General features: G+C 37.0%; 1 protein-coding gene across 3 annotated transcripts; it reads right to left on the bottom strand.

Moving 5' to 3' along the window:
- Positions 1–1,240: 1,240 nt before the first annotated feature.
- LOC105391717 (lachesin) lies at positions 1,241–23,494 on the bottom strand. 3 transcript variants are annotated; one of them, XM_038120133.2, is made up of 11 exons: positions 23,323–23,494; positions 14,230–14,289; positions 10,353–10,456; positions 9,750–9,957; positions 8,824–8,979; positions 8,195–8,323; positions 6,103–6,240; positions 3,795–3,959; positions 2,876–2,950; positions 2,472–2,552; positions 1,241–1,727 (listed from the first exon to the last, which is right to left on the bottom strand). In XM_038120133.2, exons 1-11 carry the CDS (start codon positions 23,390–23,392, stop codon positions 1,618–1,620), a joined length of 1,296 nt encoding a protein of 431 aa, XP_037976061.1. In that variant the 5' UTR covers positions 23,393–23,494; the 3' UTR covers positions 1,241–1,617. The 3 variants fall into 3 exon arrangements, with proteins under 3 accessions (XP_037976061.1, XP_037976062.1, XP_037976063.1); XM_038120134.2 differs by having other exon boundaries at positions 3,795–3,944; XM_038120135.2 differs by lacking the exon at positions 14,230–14,289.
- Between the last annotated feature and the right edge of the window lie 8 nt (positions 23,495–23,502).

The following is a 23,502-nucleotide window of genomic DNA, read 5'->3' as shown; positions in this document are numbered from 1 at the left end:
TTATCTTGAGATTGATAACAACTTAACCTGTTTTCAAAGATTTGAATTTTATTAAAAAAGAACGAGAACTCATACGAGTTACAGGGTGCTCATTAAAGTACCCGTCCCCCATATCTTACAACCATTTGTATTCGTTCGCCGTCGGTAACTTATCTTTGCTATAAATCAATGGATTGCCGCCATTATGTGGATGCAAAGGAGGACTCGAGTGGAAAACTCGATTGTAGTAAATTAGTAAGTGGTCGTATCGATTGCAGCGTGCAGCCGGGCGCGGGGCCGTGAGAATAGGGAGATCCGACTGCACTCAGAATAAGGAATCAATCTAATGAATTACTAACCAATAAGTAGGTACTATGTACCTACATATGTATGTTATTACTTAAGTTCTCTTTATATATACTTAGCTGAAAGGGGGTGATTCAGGGGGTCATCTTGAACAAGTTTTGACGTACGACTTTTGGAATAGGAAATTCGCAAAAAGAAGTCCTACCGGGTTTATTTTAAAGGTAAGTTACATGACGGGTATTTTTTGAATCGGAAAACTTTAATTTTTAATTGCATATAAAACATGAATTAAATAAAACTCATGAAATTGTTTTTGCATTTGTAAAAATACCCGTCATTAAGTTTATTATGAAAAATATACTATTTTACTGAAATCGTTTTATTTTACTTTATAGTCAGATTTGGCATTGTCAGATCTTTTAGTACCATATTATAAAATTATAATCTAGTACGCTATTTATACAGTAAAAAATATTTTTAGCCAAAAGCATTAAGTAAGAATCAAAAAGCTAGGTAATTATGTACTTATTTTTAATTGAATACAATAAATGAATAAATCAAATGTCAAATATTGCATTTTTAAAACAAGTGTGTTGGTAGATTTTCTACAAAAGCATTAGTAGCATTTACTTAGAACACATGAAATCTAATATCAATTGGACTGATATATTTAGTAAGTACCTATTTGTAGTTCTAGAAAATACAATAATATACACGTTTTCTAACATTAACTAGAGACTAAAATTAATTTAATATTAGGTATTACAGTAATATCGTTGTAGAAAACTTTATACAAAACTCATTCATAAGCTATGAAACTACGGGAACAGCTAGATAATACCTTTTTGTATGGTTTTGGGATTTAGGAGAACATGAGACATTGTACGAACAGTCCGCAAAAGACATAACTATAACTATTAAAATCTACTGACGAATGGCAGATGATTCAAACTGTGATTCAGATCAAACTGTTTGCACAGGGGATACTTATCTCTTCTGTTGACTGTTCGTTCCAAAGTAATAAACTAATCATACATGGAACTGGAGTTAAATCCGCTGTTGTTTTAGCACACACAAATTGTATAAAATATGACTGACAATCATGTCATATTTTCGTTTCATGATTTTATCCATTATTAGGTTATAGAACAATTCAATTGAATGGTCTCATATGAGTAAAGGATACCTACGGATATAATTATATCTTAACGGAATGTGGGGAAAATATAAATATGAAAAAAATAACTCTTTATTTGACACGACTTCTATCATCAAGCGGTTCCAATAATTTTACTCGGCACAAAAAAAAAAACATTAAAAATTTACATATTATCAGGAATTGACATTTAACCTTAATATTGCTATTGCACATATAATTATAGTAGTTACACTAAGTTTGTGGGATGAAGAATGCCCGGTGCCGTTTTCGTCATCATCAAAATCTGGAAGAAAAATGTTTAAAATTAGCATACTTAGTGCCCATTTCTCCATTGTCGGTTAGAGCATAACCAAGTATTATTGGTTGACTTTTCACACAGCTGTCAAGAATTTAGTATGGAGATGACGTATAATTGATCAACCAATACCTGGTTAATACAAAATTTAACCGACTATTGTGAAATTGGAGTTTAGAGTTAGAGTCTGTGATTCCTTACGGGGTCGGGCTACGTACGGTGGCCTGCGCCTAAAAGTATACAGGCAGAGTTTTAAAAAAAGCGATCTCAAGCTCACATGCTTCTCAAGCACATCCACATAAACACCACTGCTACACACATCACACACAACACGTCCCCGGATTTATAACAGATGTAGCTGGTCCCTTCATCATCAGGGATCGCTATTTTAAAAACTCCGCCTGTATACTTTTAGGCGCAGGCCACCGTACGTACATAATTATGTCCTTGAAGATTTTAAAAAATACCTTAGCTTTATGCTTAACTAGTATTTGGCCATGTACTTTACGGGGAAGGAAAAAATCGGTTTGCACATTGAGAAGCCACGTGAACTCACCAACCCGCAGTGGACTAGCGTAGTGGCAAATAAATGGTCTTAGCTTTGGAGACGTTTAGCACTTGGGGATATGGACAAAAGTTCCATTCCAGTGAGAGGGTTGCAGGTACACATAACACAGATACTTGCGAAAATAGAATACTTATAGAACATTCTATGACAAATTGACAACTTACCAAAATCTCGTATTTGTTCCCCATAGATTTGGCCGTGAAAGTTTGAGCTGATGACGTCATTAGGCGATAAAGGCTTTTGCCCTGTTGAATAAGAATAAGAGCTAAGTAATTAAATAAATATTTTTAATTATAAAAAAAAAACAAACAAACACTCACGCCTTGTACTAACGTACTCCCTTGCGGGGTAGGCAGAGGTGCATTGCTGCACCCACTTTTCGCCAGTGTTTATGTTAGTCCCAATGTAATAGGGGGCGGGCCTATTGCCATTTTACGGGCACATCCAAGACCCGAGAACAAATATCTGTGTTTAAACAAATATCTGCCCCGGCCGGGAATCGAACCCGGGACCTTCGGCTCAGTAGTCAGGGTCACTAACATAAATGAAGTTCTACCGAATTGTTTACCTTTTTTCCTAATAGTCTGGTTGTCTAATATCGGTTTGAGCGTCGATGTGAATGCTGACGGCGGGGCGGGGATCTCTGCAATATGAAAATATGCTTACTGGCTATAGCAAAGATTATGTGATTAGCTCCAATATACCTAAAATTTAGAAATCTTAAAACGTATTTTTTTTTTATCGAAATTGTATTTGATTATTGGATTATTATTGCCTCTGCTGCATCTAAGTCCATTCATTATCCATAAGTATTCGGAATCAAAGAGATCACGAGGCGGATTCAACTGGGATGGGCCGCCTTTTCAAAACTTGATGATGTCCTGAAGTCTAAGATCCCACAATGCCTGAAGACCAAGGTGTTTAACCAATGTGTCTTACCCACACTAACATACGGTGCCGAAACATGGACGCTGACCAAGGAAACTGTGCACCGAATCAGAGTTGCACACATAGCTATGGAGCGAGCCATGTTAGGCATTTCGCTTAGAGACCGTATTCCCAACGTGGTGATCCGCAAAAGGACCAAAGTGTTCGGCGTCGGTATGCGGGTCGCCGAACAGAAATGGGAGTGGGCGGGACACTTGGCTCGTCGGGAGGACGGAAGGTGGACAAAGGCGGTCACAGAATGGTGGCCTAGAGACGGACGAAGAGCGGTTGGCAGACCACCTGCTAGATGGTCCGATGACATCTGCAAGGTTGCAGGGAAGCAGTGGATCAGAGCGGCACAGGACCGGAAGAATTGGCGTACAAATAAGGAGACCTATACCCAACAGAGGGCGATAGAAGGCTGATGATGATGATGATGATTCGGAATCAAATTAATAACAGTGATAAATTTAAAATCTGAATTAGCTTTTCTTTTAACTCATTCGAAATTCAAACGGATTTACCGCGACAGGTTATTACTTTTAAGAAAAAAATCTTACCATCCAGTTTGATGATCCCGTCGGTCTCGCCCAAGGAGTTCTTGGCTATGCACTTGTAGAAGCCGAAATCCTCTTTAGTGATGTTCCTTATTTTGAGCATCATGAACTTGTTGTAGCCGCTGTCCATCGGGAACGCTTCGTATTTTCCACCTACAATTTCCATTTCTACTTAAATATCAAATCTGTACACACGATGTTTCTGAGGAAGTGATACTTTTGTATCAGTATACTCAATTCATATTTCTAATTATAAAGGTATTCAATATACCAAAAATCCCTATCAACATAAAATTTGGTAGACCTTCCGTTTTGCTTCGTTGCGTCGGTCGTAAAAGAAGGACAAACAAAATATAATTATGTATTGTAGAGTGCTTATAATTTAAAAGTGTTCCCTTGTGAGCCATTTGAAAGAGATCACATCCTATATTTCGTACATATAAGTACCTACAAGCTACATCTACAAAAGAAGAGCAGTGGTCGCAGCCAATATAATTTTAGTTTTTTTAAAATCATACGATTTGGATGGACAAAGCCTGTATTCTGCACAATAACATGCATTTTACTAAACATGTTATAAAACCCGTTTTTTTCAAACAAAAATACTTGAATTTCATAAGAGCACGACTTGTCATATTTTTTTTAAAACAAGATGAAATATTCTTTTTTACTAGTACGGGGCTCTAGCTGAGTGAGAGTTTAATTAAATTTCCTTTGTGCAATACCAGCACTGGTAGCTATTTTAGTAAAACACAATCGGTAGCAAACACAATATATAAAGGCACCTTTAACTTTGTTGCATTCATTTCTGAAGGCTTGAAGGGTGATTCTCGTTTCATAAACACAATTAAATGAACATCATGTAACCTTTATACAGGATTACTTCCCACGAAGGTATCTGAAACGCTTTAAATTCAGCGCCCATCGCTATTTCATAGCGAGTAAAGCCTTATTTTTCTAATACTCAATATCGAAAATTGAATGAAGCTTAGTATAATGTACTAAACATCATAAGCGTTGACTTACGAATATAAACTAGTGAACGCATTAGTTATAATATTATTTTATATCAGCCCCTCAAAAATGTTGCGTTGAAATAAATGGAAAATTAAGACTGTTAAGTTTAATAATAACAGTGGTATCCCAGTGTTATGAATTTTATTGAAAACTCATAATTAACATGTACATAAATAACGTATGCTAGTCAAATGTGGTATGAGGGGCTAAATCATTGATTTATTGGTATCAATGAAAGTAGCTTCACGCAATCATATTAAACAATCTAAAGCTTGTTAAACTAGCAATAGTGGCTCTTATTGTTGTAAGTTTTGCGTATCATTGTATCGAAATTATCTCACCGTATCGTACCCTAAGTCCCTAACGGACCCCTTATAATAATCATTATTTTAGATAGGCTTATTTATATGTAAAATGTCTTTTATTGTATTACCATTTTACAATTTTAAAACTCTGTAGGTACCTATATTTAGAAACTGCATTGTGGTTCGCTAGATTAAGGTAATGCTCCATCTATCGGTATCGTACGTATCGCATCAAACGGATTGTCATAAATATAATATGGAAAAATGACGACAACAATGCCGATGCACTCGTGCACTCGTTCTGTACAAAGAATACTGAATGCGATGCGTCCGTTGCGTAGGTACTATGACGAAATGTGGACGTTTACTTTTAATCGTCATGGTATGAGGACGTTCACAAAAATAAATCACCCTGTAAATCTTGAATGAAATAAACCTAAATCAAACATTACGCCTATGTATTTTACGAGTTATTATAAAAATAATCACCATTCTTAAAATTTACATAACTAAGATAGCGATTACAGCAATAAAATTGTGCTTGTTCTTCTTTTACGATGCAACGAAGATCAACAATTGTTTTAATTTTCATGAGTAGGTTTGTAGATCACAAATAGATTACTATAATTATGTCATACGAGATAATCCTCATAGAATAAAAAAAATAGCAGTTAAAATAAATATTGGTGCCACATTATCATCAGCCAGCAACATTTAAACCACCCTGTCCTCGTCTCAGCTGTTTCTTCCTCTTTAACCGACTTCGAAAAAAGGAGGAGGTTCTTTTACCATCCAAAAAATCCTCTCACTCCAAATTAAAAAAACATCAAACGTATTAATACTTCGATAAAACACTTGTTTTGAAATTAAAAAAAACAAATGGGGATCGACATTTCGATAAAACATACAGATTCCAAATTCAAAAACCTCAAACGGGAATCGCCGATAAAACAATTCATCCCAAATTCAAAACTCCCAGATTCTCTTACCGGAAATGATCATGTCTCCGCGGTCCGTGGTCCAGTAGTTGATGGAGGAGGGGTAGGCCTCCGTGTGGCACTCCAGCGTCACGTCCTGGCCGAGGTACGCGCCCTCCAGCTGGTTGGGGATCGACAGCATCGGCGGAACTGCCGGGGGAAGAGGCGTTTGAAGAAGTTGGAAGTCTTAAGGCGTCGGTTTTCGCCTTAAAGGTAATGAGTAAAAGTTGAATATGATTTGCGGCCGCTATATGAATTTCTTATAGACGCCGATAAACTCGTTTATGCGTTCCTCCATTCAAAGTGCCGTATTTACGGCGAATCGCGTTAACTATAACGCGGTTCGTTATCGACGTAGATAAACGTCGGTAAAACCCGTGTAGCGGCAGCTGAGAAACATAATTATTTTATGCGTTGCGTTAGAGTATTTTCACGAGTGAAGGGTTAATAATGGGATCAGGGCATACCTACGGTTCAGTCACTAGTTGGTCTGATGCAATCAATAGAAACCGCAGATAGTTCGGAGTGTCAATATTATTAATGCTGATTAGTGAGTAAGTTAAATACTCACTGCATTAAAAAGTATGAAAAAAGAATGAGAGAACGATCCTTATCCATTACGCCACCACGGCTCTTTTAGCTTTGCCGTCGTCAGATATTAATAACACCCTATGAAATACATTGTGTCGGCCATAATGAACTACTTTCTGCGAGGAACGTATTACTGTATTATTAGCAGATATTAAATTTAACAATGGAATTTAATTAACTGGCGAGTTAAATATTTATCTAAGTATTAAACGTGTATTTTCAGTGTTTACTAACGGTAATTAATACGATGAGATTAATTAATTTCGAAGAGCATAATCTAAATAATTACAAACATAGGTACTACCTATATCAATAATGGGAAATTGCAATAGCCATAATAGGTCTATTACTGTTTGCTCGGTTTCAATCAGAGAGACTACTGTCTTTATCTACCGTCAATGCTATACGCTTCAATGCTATACAGATTCACTTAAGTTGACCGATTTTTCTTGGCATTTTTTTTGCTTTATTGCTTGTTTCTTTCAACAAGCGTCAGATACTTGCATGAATAAATGGAACGTGACTTGGGAGGAAACATCTGTTGTCCGAAGAGTTACTTACTATTTAAGCCTCGAATTCACTAGGGCACAAGTTCTGAGACTGTTACAGAACATCTACGGTGCGTGTTCTCAGAACATTTTGGTAACATGTCGTGATACATGTTGCTTTTCCACACCAGCAGTCTCCGCCGACATGTCGCCCGAGGAAGTCGTGACAGTTAAGCCTCGAATTCACTAGGGCACAAGTTCTGAGACTGTTACAGAACATCTACGGTGCGTGTTCTCAGAACATTTTGGTAACATGTCGTGATACATTTTGCTTGTCCACACCAGCAGTCTCCGCCGACATGTCGCCCGAGGTTGTCGTGGCAGTTAGTGCTGCGTGCTAGCGGTCGCTAGACTGATGTCGCTGGAAGTTCTGTCTCGCGAGCCAAAACACGGAACCTGTTCTGCGACACGTAGATGTCGCTGTATAGTCGCGTGCGACGTCGCAGAACAGAGCGCGACGTCGCGGCGACACGTAGACGACATGTGCCTAGACAGGTTCTGCGACAATTTGTCGCCTAGTGAATACGAGGCTTTAGTGCTGCGTGCTAGAAGTCGCGCACGCGTCCACACTCTGCAACAGCGGTCGCTAGACAGATGTCGCAGGAAGTTCTGTCTCGCGAGCCAAAACACGGAACCTGTTCTGCGACACGTAGATGTCGCTGTATAGTCGCGTGCGACATCGCAGAACAGAGTGCGACGTCGCGGCGACACGTAGACGACATGTGCCTAGACAGGTTCTGCGACAATTTGTCGCCTAGTGAATACGATACGTCATCTTTCGGCGATATCAGTAGGTAGGTATGTACGTATTAATTAAGTTGTGTGGGCAAATTACGCATTCCTTGTTCGCATACCTTTTTTCCCGAAGTCCGTTAAACGATTTAAATTTGGTGTAGTTACATATATCGTATGTAAAATATATTTATATATTTATTAACTAGCATTGTAGCTTCTAGTCTACTCACACTGAACCATCAGCATGATTCGTTTGCTGATGGAAGGCGGGACTCCGTTGGACGCGATGCACAAGTAGGCCCCCATGTGTAGTCGAGACACCTTTGTAATAGTCAACGTCTCCCCGTCGACCACACTCACTGTTGGGGCAAGAGTTTAAATGTTAGTGCGACATGGTTCTTTCCGACTTTGAAAGTGCAGCGGTATAGCTTTTATTTTCATTGTTTACATTCGGTGTTTTGAAATTTAGTTCGTAGGGAATCTATTAAACAAAATAATGCATTTTGAGAAATCCTAACTAATATTATAAATGCGAAAGTAACTGTGTCTGTCTGTCTGTCTGTCTGTCTGTCTGTCTGTCTGTCTGTTACTCTTTCACGCCAAAACTACTGAACGGATTTGAATGAAATTTGGTATACATACGGTCTAGACCCTGGGAAAGAACATAGGCTACTTTTTATCCCGGAAGTCCCACGGGAAAACTTTTTAAGGCGAAGCGAAGCGCGCGGGAACAGCTAGTACTTAATAAATACAAAAAGTTGCATAATAGGAGTCATATTTTTATGAGGTTACCAAATTATAATACATTTTAGGATAAATCGTACATTTATCGCTCTTACAAGTCCCAAAATTAACTTACCAGACTCCCCATTATACTGAAAGTCTTGTCCATCCTCCCGCCTCCACATGACGTAGGGCTCCGGGTACCCGCTGGCCCGACACACCAGGGTCACATCAGACCCCTCGCGCACCACGACGTCAGTAGACGTCATGTTGTCGATGATGGATGGTGGCACTGCGTGAGTAAACAAAGTTAGAGCTACGCAAATTTTATGCTACCCTGGTACCGCACTCGCCGGGGCGCGCATGACTTGCGTTTTTGTGGCAACTCGGCAATATGTCCGGTGAAATGATTTGTTTTTTATGATAAATACGCATTTATGATACATTGGATTGCATGACGTCATAAGTTGGAAACAGGGGTACCTAAGTACAAATGATTTAAACGATTACGTAAGCATTAACTAGCTCAAATTCACACCCAATATGTAATCGCGTGACGGAAACACATAAAAAGTTTACCTTCTATCAGTGAACTAACTAACGACTGTAACGACTTTGTTCCGGTTTAATACATATAAACAGCCATTGGATTTGTAGTCTTACATAATATTAATTTACTTGTATGTAGTACAAATGAGTACCGACTGATTAAGAGTTTTACGTGTTTATAATTAACAAGGGTTCCATAAAAAATAAGGAGCTACATTACAAAGTAAAACTACTAAAAAACTAATAAGCGGCTGTGGACTGAAATGACTCATGAATCAAGCTACCTACTATTTAATTATTGCCCTATTCGTAAGCCTGTCAAATTGTTAATATAAAGTTTCCTGTTTCAATTTATGTAGCCTCCACGTAGTTTATATTATTGTTATCTGTGCCTCCACCAATTACATTTTGTTTCAGTATGTATCTGCGCGCTTATGTATCATATCATAGGTAAGATAGTGTCACCATAATAATCTACCAGGATCACATGACCCGCTAGGAGCCACCACTCACCGACAACCTGCAGGTACCCCTTCCTGGAGCGCATGGGGTCGGTGTTGACCTGGCACATGTACCAGCCGCGGTCCACCTCCTGCACGTTCTTGATGTGCAGGTACCAGGAGCGGTGGTCGTTGTACGAGAGGCTGATGCGCGGGTTCTGCGTGATTATGTTGTGGTGGATCGACAGGATCGTCTGCGTGTCCATGCGGACCCATGCCACCTGGTGAAAGAAATTGAGTGAGTTTTTTTTCTGTATTTTAGTCTTTTATTAGGGAACCTTTTCTTTGAGATGTTGTCTTGTGGGAATAAGGGGATAAAAACTAGCAGTAACTAAAAAAACTTACAACAGTGTTGCGTTGGACAGTGATGAAGTTAAGTAAGGATAAACTATAAACAAGCCAAAATGATTTTGTATGTAAGTAAAGATACTTTGTATAGTGTATAAAACCACCGGTAGGTATATTTTCGTTCCGCAACTATTCATATCTAAGCGTCTATAGACGTATGTACTACAACTTTACAGGCAAACTTTTAGTTTCACACTCTTCTGTGGAGCCGAACTCCAGTGAAAATTCCTGTTTTATTTCTGGAAGAGCCATCAAAAAGGTACATTACCTTGAATCCCCTAAGGTTTTCGACGACGCACGCTAGCAAGGCGTCTCTTCCTATAGTGACAGTCACATTTTGAATGTCTTCTCCGAATCGTGGGTACATTGACTCTGAAACAAATTAAAATCATTTTAAGGGAAGATAAGATTGTAGAGTATAATATTCTCAATAGTGATGGTCTCGCTAAACGTCTATAATAAGTTATGTAATGTTTTTCAGTATATCGGGTACATGGGCGTGGCAATGAGAACTTTACTTATGATATTCCATCCGGTATAGTACTTTTTTATCACAATTTAATGCATATTGAATAGATTTATTTATTTATTAATTTCATTGCTATCCTCTGTTACTAATAGTTTGACGACCGAATGGCGTAGTGGTTAGTGACCCTGACTACTGAGCCGATGGTCCCGGGTTCGATTCCCGGCTGGGGCAGATATTTGTTTAAACACAGATATTTGTTCTCGGGTCTTGGATGTGCCCGTAAAATGGCAATAGGCCCGCCCCCTATTACATTGGGACTAACATAACACTCTGGCGAAAAGTGGGTGCAGCAATGCACCTCTGCCTACCCCGCAAGGGAGTACATTAGTACAAGGCGTGAGTGCGTGTGTGTTACTAATACTGAGCGTAAGATTAGTATAAATATTTGATCATTCGTAATTTTATTAAATGAGTCATTATACCTACTTAATTAACTTATAACATAATTATTATGCCGTGTTAATTTTGTGTCACATTACGACTATGTTAGCTACAATCCTATTAGCATAAAACTCAATCTTTATTATTTTTGGTCACGAGGGAAAAATGACATAAAAAATTAGTGTGTACTGAAATTATTTTACCTTTGGTGGTACTTATGGCATTATGATTAATTGATTGATTAAACAGTATGTTACAAAATAGATATAGTAAGCCAAAAGTGGGTGACTCGGGGGGTTATTTTGGATAACTTTTGTTCTACGGCCAAACTAAACCTTCTTTCACTTTACTCTTTTTGCAACATTGTGTATAATATTTTACTGGCATTATTTAATTAATCTACTTTAGTTACCTATGCATTTATTTACCAATTTAGTCCTTTCTTATTTATTAATTTCTACGTAAGCAAAACTCGTAGGTAACTCTCAGTTTAACTATAGGTTGCAAGTTCCAAAGAGTAGTAATTAAAAGACACTGTTCTGTAGTTGGATAGATTCACCTAACTACATTACAACTACGGAAGTTCGTTGTAAGTTTGATCCAAATTAATAGTACTTGATACATTTTGTTCGTGTTCCAGAGCTGTATCACTATTGAGATCTTTTACAAGTTAAACATTTCTCTTTTAAAATCAAGACGTTACCTACGATTCTAAACAATATTAAGTGTTTATTTATTTCCAATCAAGTTACAATTGATATACACGAAACAAAACTGAACTAACAGACAAAATAAAACTAACTAAGCTTAGATACGATTCTTAAGTTCTGTATGAGATATGGGTATGTAATATAGTACCCGGTCGACTGGGCCGTTGCCTGGCCGTTGCCTTCATCAGGACAAGAAGAAGAGACCCTTGATAAACCCTTGATAGTTCAGATGTAGATTTGTTAGATGTGATATTATCACAAAATTTTTAACAATGGTAGGTACCTATATATGACTGTATTCTTACCATTGAGATCCAATAAAAGTTAATATTCGTAAGATGGTATTTTCGAGTTGAGTACTAGGATACCAGTAGTAGCACAGAAGTTTCGAACAAACAACTCTGTTTGGTGCCGTCGCGTCTAGCCCCGGTCGCTCATTGATTTATGCGTAGCTTACTCGCGAGTCTCGCGACAAACACATTTTTACCGACCTAGCTTTTACGAAAACTTTGCTTGGCCCATTGTTTCCTAAAATGTATGAACCTGTAATTAAATTATTGGAAATGAACATGGTACTAAATATCTGCAAGCTTAAGTGGCAGTGGGCCGGCCCTATATTCCGAAAAACCGACACTCGGTGGGGTAAACGAGTCCTCGCGTGTAAACCATAAACAGGCAGAAGTAACGTGGGGTGCTTCGGCCCGCTGGAATGAAGATCTTATTGGTCGATTACACCTAACGAGTACAGTGGTGAGACAGTATCCTCGGCCGATCCTCGACCAATGAACGGCTAACAAGTGACCGAGTGCTCGGCCGAGGACACTGACTCGCTACTGTACTCGTAAGTTGTAATTGACCCATTAGATAAGAGGCTGGCAGTGGCTAGATGAGGAAGGCCGAACAGAGTGCTGTGGCGCTCCTTGGTAGAGGCCTATGTCCAGCAGTAGACAATAAAATAACGACAAGTATAAAGATATTAAAGGATTTCATCATGCACCCTTGTGTGTAAAAAGAGCTGGTCATACTTCTAGCTAACGGTAGTGACAATGATAGTCCTTGGGCCTTGAGCCTTGGGCCATCTTGAGTTGGGTTACTACAGTTCAGGCACAAGTCAAGGCTGAATCAAATCATATATTTCGATACATTATAAATGCTAATTAGGTATCATTTTTTTACCGTAGGTACCCATGTTTGTATACTTACAATGAAATCTACGCGTATAAAATTAAATGAATACTTTAGAGCATTATAGTCAATTTACAGGTTTAAAGAATACGTCTCTAAATGGTGTTTCTAATATTAATATGTGAAACGGCAGGTGCGTCCATCATTCCATTGTTAGCTCTCGAGGCAATCGATAATAATTATTGAAGTTGCTATTTTGTGCTACTGATACGTTGCCTACTAAGCTACTTTATTTCCTAAGGTTTATAAATACAAACACAATAACAGTGTTAACAAATCAAAACAAACATAATTAATATAATGTGTCGCTTGTTCTTTTCTAATATTACTTAGGCCAACATCATTATTTCATAATCTTAACTAATTATATGAAATGTTGTTTATTAGACGTAAAATTTTACAATTATTTGTCGATATTCCTAATACTTATTACCTTCTCTACCACCAATTCATAAAGTTTTCGTCACTAATGAGTACAGAAGGTACACAAACATAATACTTTTACCTCCTTATTACCTATAAGTAGAACTTTTTATAATATTGTTTACTTTCTGATAAATACTGTTGAAATGAATGGCTGGCTCGTTTATCGGGTTGACCGCGCAATGTGCATATTGCACCAGTGTGCATGCACTCTACATAACTGATAATGATAACCCAATCAAGCTTACTCACTGATATTTCTGCGCAAACTATAGGTGATCATTTCATTATTTATGCTGTCAGAAAACTGTATTTAGGTGCCTGTTATAGTCTGTTTAAACGTACACAGTACAAATTAGGTGAGTACTATAGCGTTTTACTGTGATGTTTATTTGAGTGTGCTTAAGCTTTGTTCATAAAATCAGTGTAATTCAAAAGTAGAGATAACTAAGGCAACGTAGTAATTGCTATGTTTATACCTAAAGCTCCAAATCAGCTTTGCTTCAATACGCTTCAATAGTGCTGAATTTATGTAAGAATAGAAAAAGATTTAGTACCTATACTATTTAAACGCAGCCGTAGCAATATAGGATAGCCTATATCTATAAGGAAGCAATGTGTTCAGAAAACGGAGTGCGAGTTTTTACACCGTTCGAATAATGAAGAGTAATGAGTAATCGTGAATTTGTATATTTGCCCAACCCGCCCTTGGAAGGAGACCCGTGCCCCAGCAGTGGAGACGTGATGGGTTATGATGGATGATGATGGTGAATTTGTATGGCGCGGGAGAATCACCACTTCGCACTACGCGCTGCAGTAGCTCTACACCTTACAGTTTTGCGTCGATATTCACTGCTCGACCAGTAAAGAAACTTACACTAGGCCCTCTGACTGAAGATGAGATTAGAGTGACTCACCATCGGGTACCTCTATCGGTGCGACAGACACTACATTCTGTCCACTAGGTAATTCCCGACCTGCAAACAAAATGCATTCGCTTATTTTAAAATCATTATGATTCTTATATACAGTGTGTTGTTTTTTTGTGGATTCTACGAGTAATTTCATCGAGAAAAAACCCCCGGGTTTGTCGGGTCCAAAAAACAACACACTGTATATGGACTAAACTGTCAGGTTCATGTGTACCTGCCTAAAACATTTTCATACCTATTTGTATTTAGGTCAAAGAATTAGTTATAATCATAATTCATAAATGACAATTATAGCAGCAGGACAGGTTTAGATAATAACCAAGTAATTCAAATGCACCATGTAACTTTATTAATTAGATACTCTTCTATATCAGCTTAACTGATTTCTAATTAAAATTACCTGCTTAATCTCGACGATAGTCTATAAGTTTATAAAATATAATTGAACTAATCTCAATTAAGTGTTCGCTCAATACTCAGTAATTAAGTACATAGATAAATCGATCTACATATTTCTAAAATAAAATGTATGTATTATTAATTGTACATCCGATCCGTGCTCCCACAATGAAGAAGATAAGTACACGAAAAACGCTTAACTTATAACACCCTCTGTAAAAAACGCTAGCATCAAAGCAGCATAAGCTCTAAGTGCAAACTACATATACCGTTTACACTTTCTTAAATTAAAAACCAAGACGCTACGCCAATTGAAGCGCTTGCAAACTCCGGCTAAAGTTACCCCTAACGACTATCGGCGATGTCCTCAAAACTTCTCACATACTAATTAGCGTCACTTCTGTTGCTATCAGCATAGGGTCCACATTGCCCTGGGTGGGTGCTCGGTATTACCCCATTACTGCTACTGCTGACAAGCACTCTCTAGGATTGGCAACAGGATTGTTCCATTATCGACAAGTCGGGGATACGGCCGCGAATGTGCGAAGTTTCGTGGATATGGTTTCCGCGTTTGATTAAGTGGGGCGAACTTCTGTTGCCGCTACACGGATACGTCATCGATGTAGATAAACGTTACTATATCGCGATTTGCCATAAATACGGCGCCGTGATTGGTGGAACGCGCATTAAAATGAATAACGTCGATAACGAACCCGTGAAGCGGCAACTTATGCGTAATAGTAAATTTTTTGGCGTGGCAAAATTGTTTAATTATTGCCTACTGATTTACCTATCTCATCTCCGCTCACTATAACTTTGCACCCGACACAGTGCGATGAGATTTAAAAAATAGTATAATATGTAGGGAAGTAACGAAATCATTTTTAACAACCTATGAGAATTTTCTCCTGTTGAAAAATATGAATAAATTATTGTATAAAAAATAACTGCACCTATAGTATTTTTAAAACTGTTCATACTTAGTATATCCAGATGTATCAATAAAAAAATCACAGTGGTCGTTTGAAAAGGGACATTAATGAATGACTGACAATGACTGACATGTGTATGGTTTTTATTTTTATAGGTATAAGGGTTACTTCAGCATTTCATAACAGCTGTGTATTCTTAGTTCACAGTGAATACTTAAACAATTTATTAACTTCGTATACCTTTTAAAAATTGTGTTGACAGAATTATAATCGACGGCGATTACAGTAATTTTCAACTTACGACCGACGGTAAATTGGTATTTAAAAATAAAATCCATTAGAATGTTTAAACGAGGGTGGTAATCGGTGTTGGGAAAAATTCAAATAGATATATTTTTGACTTCTTTATGATACCTATACAAGTATACTTACATACATACCCACTTATTCATAAAAAAGTTAATGGACGCTTAAGCTATTTAACTGTTTTGTCCCTCTTTGTCAAAGAACAAAATTATGTTTCAAAACAGTTCAATAGCTAAAGCGTTCACTAACTTTTTTATGAATAAGGGGGATAGTATATATTACTAATTGAGTTTACCTAAATGAAACATGACATTGCTTTATTTAAGTAAACTTAAATAAAGAAAATAATAGTACCTACTTTTAAAAATGTTAGTGTCATGACACAGGCAACGGGCACGTAACTCATAAAAAATCACTCTATATTTATTTATAATACATTGGTAATTATATGTATTATTTTGTCATGTTTCTTAGTTCTACGAAAGCAATGTCAATATTAGACTGACCTTTCATGTCTCGCTCGCAGTCAATAAGGGGTAAGAATGACCCTCAATGGAAACGCTTCCCGGTCCTAACTGACTTTGTCTTAAGTGAATGAGCAAAACAACACCAACATAAAGTGTTAAAACTCTTATTTTATCGCCTTTGGAATTCAATTTCCCGTTTAGCTAAAAAGTTTCTTAGCTTCTAGGCGGAGAGGGTGCAAGATCAATTTCGACATGGGGTCGAGGTGTCTTGGGGTCAGATTGACCCCAGAGGGAAACTTCCCGGGTTCCCAACCCTAATTGTCGTCTCTCCCTAAGTGAATTGAGTAATTGGTTTACGCTTATTTAGTGCATTCCGCTTTTAGTGAAGTGTGGGTGTCAGATTCTTTATTAGTATACTTTACCTTTAAGTTCAGCTTATGGAATCAAATGTTATTGACGCGCATAGATAGATGGTTATTTGTTCTTCTTCTTGTGGTGTCGGTGACAAACACAAGAGTTGGCAACCGTGGTGATAAATTTAGAAGTCATATATTATTATAAGGCCCTGTTTCACAATGTCTGGTTAGGGGCTACCTGTGGGATAAAATACATGCTGTCACTCTCAAAAAAATAATATCAGAGAGTGACAGCATGTATTTTATCTCACAGGTAGCCACTAACCAGACATTGTGAAACAGGGCCTAAGTGTCAGTCATTGACTACACAGGATGCACTGCATAAGGAACAGTTGATACGTCACTCTAGCGGGCTCCTATAGTGCACCCCCGGGTGCCCTTTGGCCATTGGTCAGATTTCTGGATCCCATGCTTCTTCTTCTCGTGTTATGTCAATGTTTGGAAACTAGTAAACTTGTGAGGCCCGGTACTGAAGTTGGAACCCGAAGCTGTAGGTAAGTACATTTGTTTACAGAGAATCAATGTCATTTTCACGACTATTGTGCTGAACTGTGATAACCGTGTCTAAGTAGGTATATTATTATAGTGTCTTGGTGTCAGACTATAACGTATATAGAGATTATAGAGTGTGGTATTGATGATGTTTCTTTCAACGGTATTTCTCAATTATATATTTAAATTTTTATCATTAAATCGTCACAATGAATGTCTCTAAGAAAATAATTTGAAGAATAATAAAAGGTACACGAAAAGACTTTGAATTGAAAATAATTTTAAATCTCTGCTATTACAATAAAATGAGTTATGAAGAAACTTTTAAGAGCTTAAAAAGCAAATTTGAATAAAGTTTTTCGATTACAAAATATCCTAAGGACTATAAACACTTTAATTATTTTCGTTTTTAATAAATAAGGGAATTCCATACAGTTTGTTCTATTAAACTCATTAGTCGTAATAAAGAAGGGTTGACTTTTGTGAGTGAGCTTCCTGCATGTCAATGTAACCGACATACCAATGTGAGCAACGTTATGAATGATACCAACTCTGACATCACGAATTATAAAGGAATCAGAAAGACCCGAAAATTATAAGGAAAGTCTCGAAAACATAAAGGAATAGTCCAGTTTCAGTTGAGAGTGTGAAGACTAAATCTCAAGACAAACAAGAACTCTCTAGACCTGGACACCAGTGAAACATTATTCTAACGTTCTTATTTTCATCTTAAAAGACGCTCTACATCCTAACTTTAACTAAGTACTTTAGTAAAACTACCGTGTATTATACAGGGTATCTTGTTTTGCATCTTAGAACTCCTTAAGGGGGACTTATACGGAATAGGTCTGTCCGTATTTTCCTCGGGTTTACAATATTACATTGTGGAGATTTAAATATCATGCCATTAGGGTCAATTCAGACGTACCACAACCACACCACAGCCACAACCACACCACAACCACGCGATGTGGTCGGGCGTATATTTTGTATTGACAATGAATAATCCAATTCACACGTGCCACATTTTGCCGTTGTTATCAACCACCTGTGTAATACGACCACATCGCAACCACATCGCAACGGCAACGCCGCCACGCGGCGGCGGCACCGCGGCAACCTGTTTTCCGTATTAACTGCACACGACGACGTGGTTACCACATCGCAATGACAGCGACAACGCAACCACATCGACATTTTGTCGCTGCCACAACGCAACTGCAAAAAGCCGCTGTCACACAATTCACACGAAACCACAGCTTGACCACATTTTGTCGCTGCGACGTGGTGTGGTTGTGGTACGTGTGAATTGACGCTTACCATTCACGTGCATACGGTTAATAGAAGGCTACCTTTAATATATTTTAGTAGCTGTTTAACTTATGTTTATATGCGGACTAGTAGACTTCATTAGGGTAGTGTTTAAAAGTTTTATTTAGGCTATACATGTGTTAATGTGAATGTTGTGTGTCATTATCAATAGGGCATAACTAGATTTAAAATCTTTTTTATAGTGCTTAATTTTATGTAATATGGTAATCTATTGGCTGTTATTACACTTTTAAAATAAAATAAAATACTAGATTTAGTCTTAAAAAGCTTTCCCGTGGGAATTCCGGGATAGAAATATTATGTGCGGTTCCTACTTACCCAATTTTATCAAAATTATATAAGCCGTTTTCCCGTGAAAGAGTAACAAACATTAGTATTTAAAATATTAGCCGGATTGTCTATGTTAAACATACATAAATATGCCTCAAAGTAACTAAGTTTATATGCTCAATACGAAGTGAAAAAGTTACAAATCACAAAGAAGATATTATTAATCTCCTACGTAAAGTTCCCTAGGTATTATGATATTGACTCTTATAGTCGTGTTACTGTATAATGTTCCGCTTTACAAAGTTAATAAATGTTAAGTCACAAGCGAGATAATAAGATTATAATACGAGTATAACATGGCTAACGTAATGAGAAATCCTTTGTGTAGCCAAACAAGTATATTCAGTCGACGGGAGATTACTACATAATCTTTTATTTCCCGCCTCAGATTAAGTTGACATGCTTTGTCAAAAAAGTGTTGTGAATTTTTGTGTTTTTACAAAAAGTTATTTATTACTGGGCAGCGAGTATGATTTTCTTTGTACAGGGTAGAGTTTTATTAGTGAAGAAAATCGTAGCTGTATCTAAATTAAAATTAAATATTAGTTATACAGGCAAAAGTGGTAGGTATAGTTTGCGAAATTGAATGACTGTGGGGTCATGAAATTTTATAAAAAAAAACCATTTGATATCTCAAAAAATACTTATCCATAGACGCTTTATTGGTCACGTGACTATTTAATATGGGAAGTTAGATAATTTTTCACAAATTTCTTAATGTCGTAGACAATTTTGTTAACAATTATACTCCAACCCTCTTTCGCAACTTTCGCAATTTTTGCAACATTCTGTGGTATTTGTCATTGAAATATCCGTATTTTTAACCGACTTCAAAAAAAGGAGGAGGTTCTCAATTCGTAATTCGTAATATCCTATCGATGAATCATCAATAGATAATATTTTTTCTATGATTTTTAGGAAAGTTTATTCTACACATTCCAAAATAACATAATACTTTCAGCACTTCTATAGGTACTTTTCAAAGCAGCTTTTGTATCGTATGAACATTGTTTGTACATTACAGTTTACAGTACAACTTGCTTATACTGTACCGTCATCAAAACAAAACTAAACTTCAATCAATAAAAAAATATATTTAATTCTCCCCAGATTATGACGACCGAATGGCGTAGTGGTTAGTGACTCTGACTACTGAGCCGAAGGGTTCGATTCCCGGCTGGGGCAGATATTTGCTTAAACACAGATATTTGTTCTCGGGTCTTGGATGTGCCCGTAAAATGGCAATAGGCCCGCCCCCTATTACATTGGGAGTAATATAACATTGGCGAAAAGTGGGTGCAGCAATCCACTTCTGTACAAGCTGTGTGAGTGTTTGTTTTTTTTTTTTATTACTTAAAACTTTGACGTGTAAACCGTATATTCCATTCATCAAACTGAGCAACTTTCCCAAAGAAACATATTCCCACTAACGAACTTTCTTTTTCCGATATCCCATACCGAACCAAAGTTTATACATACATAATTATATTATCTTCTGTGGAATTATGTATGGAGGAATTCAGACGGTCTTTTCTTGGGATAAATTGTTTAGTTTGACCAGTAAATCATTTATGGTTAAATTTATAAACCCAGTATTATAATTACGCTTAAATTACTCTTTTCTGTCGACAGTACCTGAACGAAGCATTTATTACGGAGTGTTAACCTGACGTACAAGTATGAGTATGCGTAATGTAGTTCTGAACTGAAGTTTCAGCAAGTAACTAGGTAGGTATCTATTTCATGAGCTTTATCAAAGCTTAAATTCATGAGTTGCGCGAATGTTCTATACTTGTTCGGAAAACTTAAATATTCTCCATACAGGGGTCTATTCTAGAACCATTCTCAGTTAGGTATTTTATGTATTGTTAAATTGATCTATCAACATAATGCGTGTCGTCTGAGTCCTGAGTCATCTTGACTTTTTAAGGAGACATAACCTAACATAAGTACCTAACCTTTTAAAAACTCCTTAGAGTTAGATAGAGATACAAAATATACTAATTTATAATCCAACTGAGTAGGTATAATATTTATGTAAAAATGCCTGTATTTTCAAAAAGTTAACGTACCTAAGTGATTAAAATTACATTTCTACTATTTCCATTGTTATCTATAACTATAACGGAGGCTAAACTAAAAACTGAGCTAAAAGAATAAAAACTACATCGCATTATTCAGGCAGCCTGTAACGTACATCTGATACGGTTAGGGCGCATCCATAACTGTCTCGCGGTCTCAGGAAACTACTGACGGAAATCCGTCGATGCGTCACGCCGCTGTGAGAATACACCCCTAGTTTTTATAACGCTCTACATGGGAAAGGGATGCAGTTGATTTTTCTCGTGATTTTTGAGTTTTTATTTGCGTTTATTTAAGCGGATGCTCTTGTTATTGGTAAATTATTTGTAATGCTTTTAGCATTTTGGGGATTTATTTTTTTACTATGTATTTGGTAGTTGTCTGCTAGAGTATATAGTATCTACTGTAATGGCAATTTTGCATAAGTTTACACTCTAGTTAGAGTTGGTTTATTTTTTTATTTATTTAAGTAGTACTGAAACTACTGAACCAATAGTTTATTCATTACTACCTGTGGTCCGTGACCTTCGTTTCGTTTTAAAAAAAATATTAATATTTTCCTATCCTTAGCTAATAATGAATCAAAGCCTATTCAATGGCAACAAGTAAATTTTTTTTGGGACTTTTTCTTTGAAGCTTTCAAATACACATCCACAATCAAAGTTTCCCTATCATCTTAATCTTAGCCATCGCAATAAAGATATCGTCCGCCCCCCAGCAACTAGCCGGGGGTCCAGAAGCTAGTGTTTTCCGCCCCCATTGTACTAACAGAGTTATGTTTTGGCACACAAGGGTGCTCGAACCCTCTATACAAATGTTAAATGAAAAGTTTTCTAAGAAATCCCAGTGCTGTTCTACGATTCCTGTCAAGCCGGCGTTTTTATTGCAATAGTTGATTAGTAGTGCATCGAAGCTTTGAATTTGAATAGTTATAAATTAGTTTCCAGTGCAACAATGTATTCAGAATACGTATTTCTTGCGGTAAGTACATTAGGTGGCGGTAATATGCCAATGCCACCTTAGCGTAGTTAGGTATAGTTAATACTATGTTGAATCAATGTTAAACAGTAGGTTGTTTTTTTTTTACTTTGATAACGTTTGTGATTTACCTTTGAGTCCTCTGACCCTCTTGATTTACCTTTGAGTCCTTTCGGGGATTTGGTACAGTCGTGACTCGTAAGCAGAGTCAGTTTCACAACTGAGGACGTTAAATTAAGTAGAACTTAAGAATGGAATGCAGCATTATGATTGGATGAATTCTGGTTGAGTATGACTCAAACATAAGTTCATACTTAACATCCCCACGAATACAAAGTTTTTATTTTAGCTTTATGATCGTAATATTTACAAACTAGAAGAAAAAATATCCAGGAAAAAATAAGGCGATGAGAAGATTTCGACTAGTTATTGATTGTGATTGTGAATGCATTTTATTCAGCACAGCAGTATCTATAACTACCTATTTTATCTACTAGATACTTTCATACCTAATACTATTAATTTATGCCGAGGGTGCATTTGACAGGCACGTAATTTTTCTTGCACTTGTTTTATTGTTGTGTAGATAATACGATTTATCCTCGTGCCCGGCATCGGCAGTGGCGGCGGAATAAATGAATAACCACGCATTGCTAATGCATGCATATCGAAAGGTTATTCATTTGTTTATGTAGGAAAAGTTGTAAAAAGTATTATTTTATTTATTTGTTACAATACAGCGAGTTATCAACCATGACTATTAGATAACAAAATGTTCTTAGTATTTATTATAATAATTATGATAAACTACAAACTGTATTTTTTTAAGAAATAATAAAATATTCAGAGTTTCTGAAATCTATTTTAAGTAACTAAAGCTCGAATATTAAAAACAACAACAAAATATTTCAATGTTGATTTCCCAAAACAAATCTTAACTTTTGGTCAAACATTATTAATTATTATACAACAAACTATGTACCTATAGTTTTTGCGAAATAACAACAACACAAATAGTTTTATGTCTCTACAATGTTACAGGAAACCTTTTCTTTTATTATATTTTCGCGACCAATCAATGGATTCGATCAACTGAATAAAATTTCAATTATTATTGTGCCCAGCCATCAATAACGAGTAGGAACACAAAATCATTTCCGCAACTGTAGATAATTGGACCGTACTCAAGCCAATTAAACCGAAGAAAATTAATTAAACACGCAAGTATGTTCAGTTCGGAGCTGGAACCGTCCAAAATTAAAAAGTAACAATCCATTCGTAGAGCTTTTAAACTTTTACTATTCAACACAAAAGTACGCAATAAAAATGCTAATTACAGCTCACCTGTAGTGCTGCAGCAGTTGGATATAAGCACGATCCATATTACACTGTATAAATGTACAAAAAATGTCATTTTGATTGCGGACAGTCACATCGGAGGTTCATCGGCGGAGGTCGCGCGATGTGGCGCGAGCGAGGGCGGGCGGGGCGGCGCGTCCCATCACTGTAGCGGGTAGTGAGGCA

Source organism: Plutella xylostella, chromosome 6 (assembly GCF_932276165.1).
Source record: "Plutella xylostella chromosome 6, ilPluXylo3.1, whole genome shotgun sequence".
Lineage (NCBI taxonomy): Eukaryota > Metazoa > Arthropoda > Insecta > Lepidoptera > Plutellidae > Plutella > Plutella xylostella.
This window is presented reverse-complemented; position numbering and strand designations above follow the sequence as displayed.